This window comes from Schistocerca nitens, chromosome 8 (assembly GCF_023898315.1).
Source record: "Schistocerca nitens isolate TAMUIC-IGC-003100 chromosome 8, iqSchNite1.1, whole genome shotgun sequence".
Lineage (NCBI taxonomy): Eukaryota > Metazoa > Arthropoda > Insecta > Orthoptera > Acrididae > Schistocerca > Schistocerca nitens.
Window position 1 is genome coordinate 256,367,585 of NC_064621.1, and position 14,416 is coordinate 256,382,000.

Sequence of the window (14,416 nt, forward strand, 5' to 3'; positions counted from 1 at the left end):
CACAAGCACCGAAGTCAACATTACCTTCCTTCAATTGGGCCAACTGGCGGTGAATAGAGGAAGTACAGTACATACTGACGAAACTAAAATGAGCTTTAACATGGAAACTAAGCGTTACCGGACACATGTCCACATAACATCTTTTCTTTATTTGTGTGTGAGGAATGTTTCCTGAAAGTTTGGCCGTACCTTTTTGTAACACCCTGTGTTGTTGAACAAGGAGGTCCGCAGCAGACCACCCTTACGTTTTTACAAGGTGACCCAATGACATCGTCAATTACGATTGCAGTGGCCTCGGGACCATCAGCTGACCGTCGATCAATGCAAACGTGCCGGCTCTTCGAGTGAATCAGAATTTTTGGTACAAGTCATCAAAGTGAACGGCGGCTCGAAACGGGCAGCGCGCCACGGATAAAGGCTGGTGGGAACAGTATTGTACTATGGGAAACATTCTGCTGCGCTTACATCGGCCTGCGATAGTAATCGAAAACACGCTGACAGCTGCGAACCACCTGCACTCCTTCATACATTATGCCTTCCCTGACGGCAGTGTCATGTTTGAGCAGTGTAATTGTCCACCTCTCTGAGCCAGAACCGTGCTACGGTGGTTTGAGGAGCATTATAGACAACTCACGTTGATGCCTCGGCGAGCAAGTTCGCTGGATGTAAATGCTGTGGAACGAATCTGGGTCACTGTCGGCGCTAGTACCGTGCATGAAAATCATCGGTCCATTATTTGCGTGAGTTACATGGCCTTGCGTAGAGATCTACTAGCACACACCTCTACAAACATACCAACAAACTGCCGGGTCCCTGATACGCAGAATCAGTGATGTATTTCGTTCCAAAGACGGACAAACAATCTGTTAAGCAGATGGTCATAATGTTTTGGCTCATCAGAGTACGCGCCTTCGGCTGCACACAGACAACGCTGGTCAGGGTGCAGAAGTGCCTTTGCGATTGAAAGTCGGCGTGATCCGTTAACAGTGCTGTCTTTGTCACACGATTTTGCACAAACTGTTCCCTCAGAAAATTAATTTTTACGTTGCTAATAAATTTGTATATTACCTTCATTGTTTTCTTGATGATCATATTTATTGTGATGTTTCACATATAAATAACATTCTGAATCAAATTCGAAAACGTTGCAATGAAAACTTGTGGTCGCGATTACTTCCGATCGTTAAGTGCGTGAGAACGAAATATTCACAACGTCCCTCAAATCACCAAAAACGTTCGAGATTTCCAAACGAGAGTTGGACAAATGATAACATGCAAGGAGGACAGTATTTTGCCATATGATGACGGTGGAATTTTCTTAACTGCAGCGATGTATGAGTAACTACAGACTTTGGAATGGATAATGAAATTCTTAAGGATCATCAATACCTGTTGAAATGTGCATTTGTGTGGCTTTGCAACAATATAAGTGAAGAAATTACATGTTTCTTTTTAAGCTGAAGATGAGCTTTTTCATAAGCTATTGACCCGGCTTACTATTAGAACCTCACTTAATAAACCACTGTTTCAGGAGGTTCAAGGTGCAGAAGGAAAAATCCTTTAGGAAGTTTCAGCACCAGCTATTCCTTATTAACAGCACAATGGGTGACAAGATTCCAATGAAATTACATCACAATCAGCGATTTATTTACACCTATCTTTTTAACCTTTTATCCTTCACAAAAGTATCATCGGTGGCGACTATTGACTAATTAATCTACTTTTCTCTTGTTGCCATGTTAAAGTTAGCCTCTATTGTCGAAACACAATGTAAATTGCGCAGACTCATATTGGAGTATTTATTGTGTCAGAATCCAGAAACAGAGTGTCTCATTAAAAAAAAAAAAAAAAAAAGCAGGTGACCAGAGACATCAACAGCTTACAGAAAACCGCACGCTTATTTTCATAGTAGCAAATTCTCTTTTCACTAACTGTCGATGACTCTTAAAAAATTACAGTAGTGGACTGAAAAAAAGCAAAATCAATAACTGCTGCCTGTATTGTTCTAAATAAGAAAGTTCCATATTTTAACTATATGAAAAAATACTCTCCTGTTTGTGTACTATCATTTGGCGAAACCACGTTTCAGTATCTCGAATTCTTTATGAGACATGAGGGCTGTCGTGGATATTACATTCTCGCGCACTTGAGGCCGGAAGTGAATGCGTTGAATACCATCCGTTTTCTGGAGACTGGAGGCATGTATTGATCGTGGCGCAGGTTGCAAGATCCCCTCGCTTCTAAACTGATACTGTTACTACTCAGCCGCGAGTCCGCAGAGGGTGGTATATGTGACGTACAGTATAACTGGTCAGCATTTCCACCCGGAATTTGCGAGAGTAAGTCGGACCTTCGTTGATCCGCCTTGGTGGGTTGTGTCGTCGGATTTCCTCCTACCTGTGCGCGGTGCACCTCTCGTAAATGTCGTCCCGTGCAGATTCTTCATTGGCGCATTCGATGTCTCTGTCGGTGGAAGCTAATTATCTGAAATTGCTGTCGATCAGCTTTGGGGTATCTATTTACTCGAAATCAACATTCAGAATATCGTAATATCACTTTTTATTCCTGTTAGATCAATAATGAAACACTCATGTCACAAACTACTCGTAACCGAGAGCATGGCTACCATCGACCAAGACAGGAAGAGCTCTTAACGCCGACTGCCGACTTTGGCGCGCGGTCCGTATATCTTATTAGTTTCGTTACAGTTCGTGGATTTCCGATCAAGTTTGTACATACTAAGATATGCGTTTTTCAATGAACTGGTGTGAATTTTCACGAGGCAAAATTATCATAAGTAGTTTTAAACAGCCAGAGGCTCGTCCTAGTATTCATGTTGTCATAAATGATTATTAAATATAAATAAACAAAATCGGTGACTTTGGCGCCAAGATGGCGGTACTTCCCGTCATGTATATTTCCCAGGCTGACGCTTGTTGCTACGGTCCAGCGCCGAGCCCCACCCCACTACGCGCGACATATGGTCGCTTGTCACCTAGCCAGCCAGCGTGGGAAATGCTCTCCGACTCACGGCCGGCTACGGACTACAGCACTGCCTAACTATCGCGAATACATCAATGAGAGACAATAATTTAGTAAAAGTGGTAAAAATGTCTTCCTCGCGTAAGAGGCACCTTACAAGGTTTAAAGAGAAATTCAAAATATAAGCTGCCTTTCATACACAGCAATATATGGTGTAATATGCATCAAACGGAGATACATAGTGACCTCTATTTTTCATTACAATGTAACAGAATTTGATGCAGTATGTTACATATGTGTGAAATACCGCAGTAACTCTTGACTACTAACGAAATAATGGGAACTTCTTCATGAAGCCAACATACGAAGCTACAAGCAACGTAGAAATGAAATTATTTTACGACATACTTCTTCTGAAATCGCTTGAGAAATACTGCAGGGCGCGCACCTCGCTTCTGTCTGCGCGGCGCGTCGTCAACCGGCACGATGGAAAGAGGACAAAGAATGTCTCGTCCATTCCGGCTCCCGGCAGTCGTGGGTCCGCACCACTCGGAGCCTTCATCCGGCTGCCATTGTGTGCTGCCTCTTTAGATAACAAGGGATGTTTTCCGCGCAGGTTCAGTCCTACTCGCGCTGGGATCCCCTTCGCAGGTAACCCACTTCCTTTCTGTTCGCACCCTTCCGTAAAGTGGGGAAATAACGTGCACCACTTGTCTGTTAACTGTGTAAACTATGATGTGTATGTGCTTGTATTCTATCTCTCTGTGTTTCGTAATTTCTAAAGCGGAAATCGGTAATCAACCCAGGGTATGCCTAAACGTGCGTGAGAAACCGCCTAAAAACCAACCATACAGCCACGGCTTTTAATCCGATGCGCTGATTCGACCCGGCTTTGGATCACTTTCATATGTCACACGCTAGCGCACTGCCTATATGTTGCATGAGAAAATCTAAGAGAATGAATACTGGTGCTCTGAAATCATTTTGAAAATTCGGTCCAAATTGAATGGAGCGACTTACATTATGAATGAAAACGCACACAACACTGGTGTGATATTCTACAATATTCATTGCTTATTCACAAACTGGTTTTGGGTTGTTACGTCATCCTCAAGTACAAAGATAAGTATGTGGTGCAGTGAAATATTGTTGGATCAAAGATTTTAAACTAGTGCATCTACAGAGTATCTCCTTTCTGAGAGGAAAAATTTTAATGTTAGATTTAGGAATAAAACAAAAAGGATTATTTCGCTGTAAATGTGATGTAAGATTATTTAATGTAACACATTAACTGATGAACTGTATACAAATTGGAATAGTTTTTCATAAAAGAGAATAAACTGAACAATCAAAGAAATAGCATCAAAGAATGGTTAGCCTCCTACCTTGACGGACTCCACAATGCACGAAAAGCAAAAATAACAGCTGTACTCTCTTCTTTATCGTGTTCTTGACCAACCGACTCAAGAAAGAAGTAAACAGTGCACAATTCCATGTTTAGGAAAACCCATACTGGATGTAGCTAGAAAGCCACAGGAACGTAAAAACATCATTTTATGTACACAACACTGTTGGATACTTTTTGACCAATGGTAAAGACCGCAATCTAGCTTGTAAAAGAGTGGAATATACAAAATTTCTTCTAATTGTGGCAAATTCTAAATAGGCCTGTCTGGCAGGAGAATATGCTTGAGGTAACACCGCAGAAGCTGGAAACTTAGACTCTACTTTTTCAGACCGCCTGCTTAAAAGGCCATAGTTGCATGGTGAAACATGAAGTTTTACATCACATCAGTAAAGGAAGGAAGATGAACTATCTTGAAATAATGGAAATCAATAAATGTATGTCCATCAGCCCTAGCTTAGTACTGAATCACTATACACAGTTCCCCCACTCACCACTTCTGACTGCAGATACTACTCATACTCCCATTCAGGTCAAGTTATAGATAAAGCCTATTACTAACATGCCCCGTTTTCCCTTATTTCAGTTGCTATAATTACTCTTGTTGTGTTGTGCTGTGGTGTGCTTAGCTTACCTGCTTTATATCACTAGTGTATAAACTATCTGTTCGTACTTTAGGGCCTATTAAAGATAAGATTATTGTGTTTGGCCACATCTGCAGAACATGTCACCAAAGGTAATTGTTAAATTTATTTCCATCCATGAACAACTGTTGTAATTTGTGTATGGGTCGTTAGTTAATGTCTCACATATTTTATCTTAGTTAAATAATCTTCCTTCGCAGTTGCACTAAAATAATCCCTGTTGTTTTATTCCTAAATCTAACTTTGACATTTTTCATCTCTGCAAGTGTAGATGCACTAGTTTAAAATCTATGATCCAACGAAATTTCATTGCACCACATACTTACTTTTGTACCTCATGATGGCGTAACAGCCTAAAACCGGTTTGTGAAATAATAATAAATATTGCAAAATATTACACTAGTGTTGTGTGTGTATTTTCATTCATATAATCAGTCAATGCAACAGAGACTTACCATTCTGAGTTGCTCGGTACTCTGAGTCGTAGAGCCTGTACGCCCTGGCGTGCCCCAGCAGCAGCGTATAGCCGCACATGTACTCTCCGAAGCCGTGGGCGTTGATAGCGGGAGCCTTCTGCCTTTCTTCCCCGTAGCCAGTACACATTACGTTCGGTTCGTTGAAAGTGAGCCACCATTTCACCTGCGAAAATGCGTCGAGTGGTATATCAGTAAGTGTCGAACTGACGACAGTATCGCGCTAGTATTTTCTGGACATAGCACAAATTAGGTAATGGAATATAAAGACTAACACATTTTCTCCGAACTGTGACTGCTGTGCTTACGAGGAGACCACACAGCAATCGAATTTTTGTATTTTTATGAAGTTCAGAGCTCAGACATAAATCCCTCAAAGAATATCAATGAAACTGTAATAAATTCTCGAGGAAATCGACTTTGAAGTTTTCCAAGCGACTTTGATACTAACACACATTTTCGACCGCCACATGGGCATTAAGGTTGATCCCCACCCCTTGTAGCTTTTTAAACAACGGTGCTCGTTCTGCAGCATTTCCGTGAAGCACCAAAGATACAAAAATAAAAATAATTTTCCAGAATGAGATTTTCACTCTGCAGCGGAGTGTGCGCTGATATGAAACTTCCTGGCAGATTAAAACTGTGTGCCCGACCGAGACTCGAACTCGGGACCTTTGCCTTTCGCGGGCAAGTGGTAGAGCACTTGCCCGCGAAAGGCAAAGGTCCCGAGTTCGAGTCTCGGTCGGGCACACAGTTTTAATCTGCCAGGAAGTTTCAAAAATAATTTTATTTATAACGTTTTACTACTGAACCAGTCTTTAAAATATTGGTAATTAAGGATTTATATTTGGAACGAAAACTGGATTTTTTGTCATGTGTAATTAGAAACAATAACATACGCATTTCTAACAAAAATTACACTTAGATAGATGTTAACTAGCATACATTTGGTGCATTTTATACTTAAATTACGTAGGTACCAGAACAGAACGAAGAAAAAAAAAACACGAGACAAACAATGGTCGACAGGAGAGTCGAACCACCGATTACCCAGTGTCGAGTATGACCAATATTTTTTCCCATTTTTACGTACTTTAAGCTTCACAGAAAAGACTGTAGAGAATGCACCTTTGTTTAAAGATTGCCGTCGGCTGGGAATCGAATCCAGGCTGCATAGTTGATAAACGAGCATAGTTCGACAGCCACATGGCCAGCTGAAAATTCGTCCTTGTTTTAAGAATTAAAAATGCATGGAAAATTTCAGTGTCGATTTTCTCCGTGATTTTGAGGATTACATCGAAATGTTGTGGATAACTGACACTTGAGTTCTGAGATTCACGTACCATAAATATAAAAAAAAAAATTACAAAAGTCGGGTTGGCCGCGGTGGTCTCGCGGTTCTAGGCGCTCAGTCCGGAACCGCGCGACTGCTACGGTCGCAGGTTCGAATCCTGCCTCGGGCATGGATGTGTGTGATGTCCTTAGGTTAGTTAGGTTTCAGTAGTTCTAAGTTCTAGGCAACTGATGACCATAGATGTTAAGTCCCATAGTGCTCAGAGCCATTTGAACCATTTTTGAACAAAAGTCGGACTGCCGAGTATCTCCATGTTAGGTTATGTCCAGGGAAAGGCATTGATTAAATTCGCTGCGAGTTAGAGTTAGTAGATTTTCAGCAACATGAATGATTGTGTAGACTCAAATACTTTCGAACGTCCGACACACTTCTTAAAAATTCCTTCGTGGTGTTCGAAACATATTTATTTCATCTGCCAGGATTAAAGCCTTCAGACCATCCCTTACATCTAACCAGACGTCCTTAGTCAACATTACAACATTTATACATAACGATAATTGCAGTAGTAAAACAAATAAGGAACGAGACCTGTCTGGGGTTGTTACATACTCCATCGGGCGCCTCCCCAGGTGGCCGATAGGTGACAGCCTTCCAGATATGGATGGTACTGAGGAAACGAAATACCCAGGGTGGACGAAATACTAGCTTAGGCCTAAACCCATTAGTGTGTGTTCTGGCATCAAGCGGCAAGTGGTCAGCGTCTGTTCTCCAAGTTGGTGCGGCTGCTACAAATATGTATTTATCTCAACAATCAAGTCTTTAACATTTCTGATCACGACAGCCACCTTCAACTTGACAAAATCATAATGGAACAAAAGGAAAACTGTCCACTACCCCAGGCCCCAGTAAATATACTGGACTTTCCCGGTCATCGGATTCTGGGGGACCAGAAACATTATGAGAAGTAGAAGATTTGGATTTTCTCAAAACCGGTTCCCAAACAATGTACTGACACGTTCAACACAAATATAGGTAAACTCAAACAGCTTACGGATGTTCCGGAAAAATGTCACATCAAAATCCTCGCACTATAAGACACGCATTTCACAGACGGAAACCACTTCAGTACAGAAAACTACAGGATATACAAAGGAAAACATGCTGTCGGAAGAGGAACATCTACAATGCTTCGTAGAGGTTTTGCGGTTCTCAAACAAGTCATTGACAACAGCCTAGATTTCAGTTCAGTATCAGAAAGGATCTCTACAGTAACCTTCAAATCAGGAAACAAAAGATACATAATCTGAACGCACATCCATTGACAAACGATCACAAAAGAAAGAAACCACAAGAAGTCGAAGACATTTGGGAAGACATGGAAGAAATCACAATATACCAGAAGACATGTTAAAATTGTATTAGGAGACTTGAATGCACAACTAGGCAAGGAGAAGTACAAGCAACTCACAGGCCCATACACAACACACAAACGCACAAACACGAATGGGGAACATCTCATACTTTGCTGTCAAAATTTTAGCTTAAAAGTTATGTCAACAAAATTTCAAAAGCCAAAACGAAAACTCACAATAGGAAAACGCCCAAAAACGTATAGGGAAGATAAGAAATAGGTCATGCAGCCGTCAAAGCAAAAATAAAAGTTGAATTCGGAGTGTGAGAACACGCAAAGTAGTCTTCGAGTCTGACCATCACTTGCTAAAGGTGAAAAGTAGGCAAATCCCAAAAAACAGAAAGACAACACAGGTAAAGATTATGAGGCTGGACCCAGTACACTTAAAGTTAAACAAAGTCAAAATTATTGAAGAAATTAATCTAAGTTCAACAGAAAGTTGGACAGACCTCGCGAAGACCATTCAAAATGCAATGCATTCGGGTCAACCTCCTGGGAAATGGAAACACAGAGAGTGGAACGCAACTCGTGATCAGCTCATTGGACATAGAATCCAGGCCTGGAAGAAGTTTAGCAGCAGCAGAACAAAAGAGACATGGCAAGATTTGCACGAAGCCCAGAAAAAATCATTGAAAGGTATTACAAATATTAGAAGAGTGAGAAGGACATACGACAAAAACAGACTAAATGAAATGGAGAAAGACTTCAAGAGAAATAACACGAGAAATTTCTATAGAATTTTCAGGGAAAATATAAAATTATTTACTTAAAAAGAACATACAGATCTCTCGAAACAAATACTAAAGAAATCTGCAAAATTCTTGAAATATTTTAATAAACTAGTCAGTCGCGAGAAGCTTGAAGAAAAATTACTCTTCAGGGAATCGTTACCAAACCCAAATTCAAAGCCGTCTTCAATAACAGATGTAGAAGAGATTATACCACAACTAAAAAATGACAGAGTCCCAGGAGAAGACGGCATTATTTTCGAGTTCTGGAAACTCAAAGATGAAACCATCACAAAGAAAATCCATGAAATTTTATACAGTAATGTGAAATACAGAGAAAATTTCACATGGAATGGATCTTTGCTTTGATCCACCCACTAACTACAGAGTATCTCATTATTACCAGTTGCGTACAAAATTCTCTTCAAGGCGGCACACAACAGACTAGACCCAGAAGCTGATACAAACATTGTTGAATACCAAGCAGGCTTCAGAAAAGGAAAGTCCTGTATTGAAGAAATTTGGAACCTGCGAAATCTCCTGAAGGTCAGACAGACGAACAACACTGTAGTCACATTCTTGGACTTCAGAAGACCTACAACTCTGTAGGCAGATTCTCTTTGACACATTAGAAGAACGTGGAATAGACCAAAAAACTAGGACACTCATACAACACACACTTTGAGCCGTGTACGGCTCGCGTTCTTGCCGTTGGTTCTTTCGCATTTTTACATCGATTGGTGTCACCAAGTTGCTGGCTTGCCTCCTTGAGTGGCAGCAGCAGCGCTTATCGATACTAGTACTGGCATACTATCTTTGGTGTGACCACTGTTATTTCCGGGTTGTGGTGTGTGTGCTAGTGAGTCGATTAGGATGGAGCAGCAAGCAATTCTCCGCCGCGGGAGGCCAGGCCGGGGCCGCTGGCGGCGTGCACTCGCTGTCGGATCGTGAGGCGCTAGCTGCGAGAGCGACAAGTTCGTTGCCCACCGAACCTAGACGCTGAAGTTGAGTGATCAGTTAATGTGTTATGAAACCTCAACTATTGTGACATTTCTTCGCTCATTTGCCGGTTGTTGCCTCCTTGGCCGTTTGGGCTAGCAGCATCGTATGATGTGTTGGAGTCGGCGAAATCTTGCAGCCGTCTTCCCATGTTGTGATTAATAACTAATTTCACTGTTACTTATTAGTGAAGCGTACCAGCGGTATTTCCTGCCTGTGGCCGTTAACTCTCCAGTTACCTGCCCTGGACGTTAGCGAAGTTTGTAGGCACTGTGCTTTTTCCTCGCCGTGTTGTTGCTGTCCAGCATGGCGAGTAGTTCGACAGCCTTTAAGTTGTTTGGTTCATATTTGCTTAGAGTGGTTATTGTTCGCCTGGCTGTTTTTAGACGACAATTTCTAGAGGCATAGTGTTGTTCGTATTCTCGTCCTCGGCCGATATTCTCCATCGTTGTGCCGTTGGTCGGACGGAAGGGAATTGGTTAAATTGTTGGCTGGTCCTTGGGCCGTCCCTAGTCTTGGCTGCCATCTGATTACCTAACTCCAACTATTGGCTGTCTATCTCACCTCACCTTACGTTTGAGCTACCATCCCAGGCCGACCCTTGCAACACTTCTGAGCACCACTTGTTCTGTTTGTTTTAAATTTTGATTTTCGTTTTAGTTGAAGTATTGTGCGAGGCCTTTCAGTGTGCATTAATTCATTTTTTTTTTAATTTTACATAAAGCCCTTCAGCCATGTTAAATTAAAATTTTGAGCATTGATTGTTTTAGGATTTTTTTTTTATTCTTAGAAACTGTTCTATCTGAAATTGTTTGTAATCCAAGCCCTAAGCCGTTAGTTGATCCATTTATTATGTGTGGCCTTCAGCCGAGGATTTGCTTGAACCCCATAATAAGGGCCTTTAGCCGTATGTATTCTCTAAAGGAAAATATTTTGTAAGAAGCAAGGGGTTTATTCTAAACTATTTATCTGACTTGTTGTTCAGGCCTTCAGCCGTTGTTTCAAATTTGTTTGTGGCCTTCAGCCGTGCGATAAGTAAATCAGGTTTTGGCCGTTCTGTTGCAAGTTTAAAAAGAAATTTTCTTGCTTAAAAATTGTTTATTAATGTGCCTTGATTGTAGTTGTTCTTCAGACGTGTAGTGTAGGCCTTCAGCTGTTAATTGTTTTCATTGAATGTTTTTTAAAAAAATTTTTTACGTTGCTTTTTTAATTGCTTTGATTTCTAAGCCGTTCTTGTGTTGGCTGTGTGGTTTTGGGCCTTCAGACCAGAAAGTATCTCAAGTTATCTTTAACTAGGCCTTGAGCCGTATTGTTTAATTGTGATCTTTTAAGCCAATGAGTAAATAAGTGGTTCTTAGAAAAATAAAGTTGTGTGTTTGATTGTGCAACTCACAGTAACTGTTTACGGCCCTGTCCACAACCTTAACCTTATCCTGTGCGCTCTCTGACTACCTACCAATCAGGTTTCACACTTACAGACACCAAATCAAAAATAAAATTTATGGGAGAAATCTCAGACTCGATCGAGATACATACGGGGTTCGGGCAAGTAGATGGTCTCTCACCTCTTTTATTCAACATTGTCCTGGACAAAATTATCAAACAACGGGAAGAAAAAGCAAAAAGAACTGTCAGGAAGAACGTGTGCAAACAAGAAGACCATAAAATGGATGAAATTTGCAAGTGACCTTACAATACTCAGCAAAAATTGACAACGAGTACTGGAATACTGAAAACAGGTCTACGGAAATCACATGAGAAGACGCAGTACATGGAAAGAAAGAACAACAACCAACATATGTACACAAAATACGGAAAAGTTAAAACAGTGGAAAAACTCAACTACCTTGCGAAATATATACAAATCGGAGGATCAAACAAGGCATCCAACACGCATAGAACAAAAAACTTCAGAAAGCTTACAAACTGGCATGGACGCACTACAATAAAAGAAACATTTCAAGACAGACTAAACTCACGCACTACAGTACAGATGTACTATCAGAAGCATTCTACATATCTGAAGCGACCACAATCGGAGCATCAGGCATCACAGAGACATAAAACAATAGAACGCAAATTCCTGAGAAAAAAATTGAAGCAGTACAGACATATGGTATATGGATGAAGAGAACAACCGAAGAATTATATGAACACACAGACAGGCTCACATATATAATCAGGAAACGCCGACTAACATTCTATGGAAACATATATAGAATGAACAATAAAAGACTCAGAAAGAGGGCTTTCGATGTAGTAAATAGTTCACTCATAAAAAAAACCAATTGGTTTCAAAAATTAGGAGAAGACCTAAAACAAGCAATGATCAGTACCGAAGCGATAAATGAAAGAGGCAAATACAGAAACAAAATTATGAACACGAAAATCTGAAGTAAAAGGAAGGAAGAAAACAGGCAAAATATGGACATAGCAAATGAAATGGGAACACAACCAAAGAATGAAGAGGTTTTTGGAAGAGAAAAAGAAGATGGAAACAAGAAAAAATGTATAATCATTTAATAATCAAGTTAATCACTGTCCTGGAGACAAAAACGTGTAATAATATATATATCAAAGGGAAATCCAGGATCGAATGTAACAATATCAGTTGCCAGAGACTGCAGTCATGTGTGGGTGCGTTGCGTTTGCGTGAGTATTTTTGTGTGTGACTGTCGCTTATTTTTGACGAATCTGACCGAAAGCTTATTTGTGAGTCTTTTTGTTGTGCCTATTTGCGACTCAGCATCTCCGCTATATGGTGAGTAGCAACATTCAGGACAGTGATGAATGTGAATATTACATGATTATTCACTTTTTCCTACTTTCCTTCATCTTTTTCTCTTCCCAAAACCTCTTCAGTCTTGGGTTGTGTTCCTGTTCGCTTTGCTCTTTCCATGTTTTGCCTGTTTTCGTCCTGTCTTTTACTTCAAATTTCGTGTTTATAATTAATAAAACAACTGATGTGTGTGTGTGTGAGTGTGTGTGTGTGTATGTGTGAGAGAGAGAGAGAGAGAGGGGGAGGGAGAGAGATTGTTTTGTCGAACTTGATCACAGATTGCTTTTGATTTGGATATAGAATTTCAACAGCTATAGTTTAACCTTCCGTTTCACGACCAAGTACTTTTCCAGTTACGACCCTGGAAATGGAATTGAATAGTAATTGTACTTCTAGTTACATTTAATTCAAAATTCGCTCCAACGTGTTTTGTTTCGTGGAAATCTCCGTAGAGGTCGTGTTGCTGCAATGTCACCAGTCTCTTGTTTCGTAGTTACCGTTTCACCATGAGTGGGCTTAGACGATCATCTGTTCAGCAGCGTGTAAGGCAGTTCTCCTTTATGCTGAAATGAGAAGTGTCACAGCAATGCAAAGAAGTTTTAGGGCAATATTCCACACGCGCTGGGCTCCAACACAGACCAAAACTCTCGATTAACGAGAAAATTTGAAGAAGAGGCAGTTTGTTGGAAGGGAAACGACCTGGGGCACTGACTGTTCGTTCTCCGGAAAACAACACAGCGTTACGGTCGCCATTCAACGAAGACCAAACAAGTCATCTCGGCGGGCAGCATGGGAAATGGGGATATATCGTCTTTCTGTACAAACATTTCTACGGAGTGATCTCAAGTTCTTCCTTTACAAAATGACTGTGTTGCACAAGAACGAACAGAGAAGACTGGAGTATTCATTATGGCACCTCATTGGAACAGTAAACAACAAAATGTTCGATTTTGGGAGAGAGAAGAACCACAAAACGCTCGTGTTCATTAAAAAATAACGCATGGAGAAAAACTGAGTGTGCGTAGCTCTGTCCATTTTCGGCCTAATCGGACAAGTATTATTCAGTGACACTGTCAGTGCTGAACGATAAAAGATAATGTAGAAAAATGACTTTGTGCTACATCTTCTTGCCACCAATGTTCCAACGAACACATAGATGGCACAACACCACATACGACTAATGCTGTACTGAATTCTCTACAGCGTCCTTTTGGCGTCTTTCAAGTCTAAATTTAAACCCTTGTGATTTTTTCGGTGTGGATATTTGAAAGAAAACGCTTCCCTTTGAGACCACAGAGTGTTATGGAAATGCGTGTCCGGATAGCGCAATTATACAACGAGATAATAGGAGAGTTGTGCCCCGAAGTTGAAAGGAATTTGTGTACTCGCCTTCGCGAAGTTTTCCGCTGCAGTGGAGCGCATATGGAACACGTGATGAAGAGAATAGGATTTCCAGCAACCGTATCGTCTTTGTGTAAAGTTTAAATATTTTCATTTCAGAAATAAAAGTGTTGCGACAATATGAAATGTGTCAACTACTCATGTGACGCCCTGTACATTGACTCAAAGGCCTCTTGGGCAGTCGTCAGGTAACTGAGAGAAAATGGGATTTAACTTTTTCTCAGGTCGCCTTGTCGCACCATAATTGCCGATTGCTTCAGCTATCAGCCGTACTAGTGATGCGACTACTCAACTTTAGTG

At 40.8% G+C, this 14,416-nt stretch overlaps 1 protein-coding gene across 1 annotated transcript in view; it reads right to left on the reverse strand.

Moving 5' to 3' along the window:
• Positions 1-14,416, reverse strand: part of LOC126199261 (myrosinase 1-like) — a 149,526-nt gene that overhangs the window by 98,018 nt on the left and 37,092 nt on the right. The window contains exon 5 of the mRNA XM_049936065.1: positions 5,487-5,670. Within this exon, the coding sequence (XP_049792022.1) occupies positions 5,487-5,670 (184 nt within the window). The remainder of the gene's footprint in view (positions 1-5,486; positions 5,671-14,416) is intronic.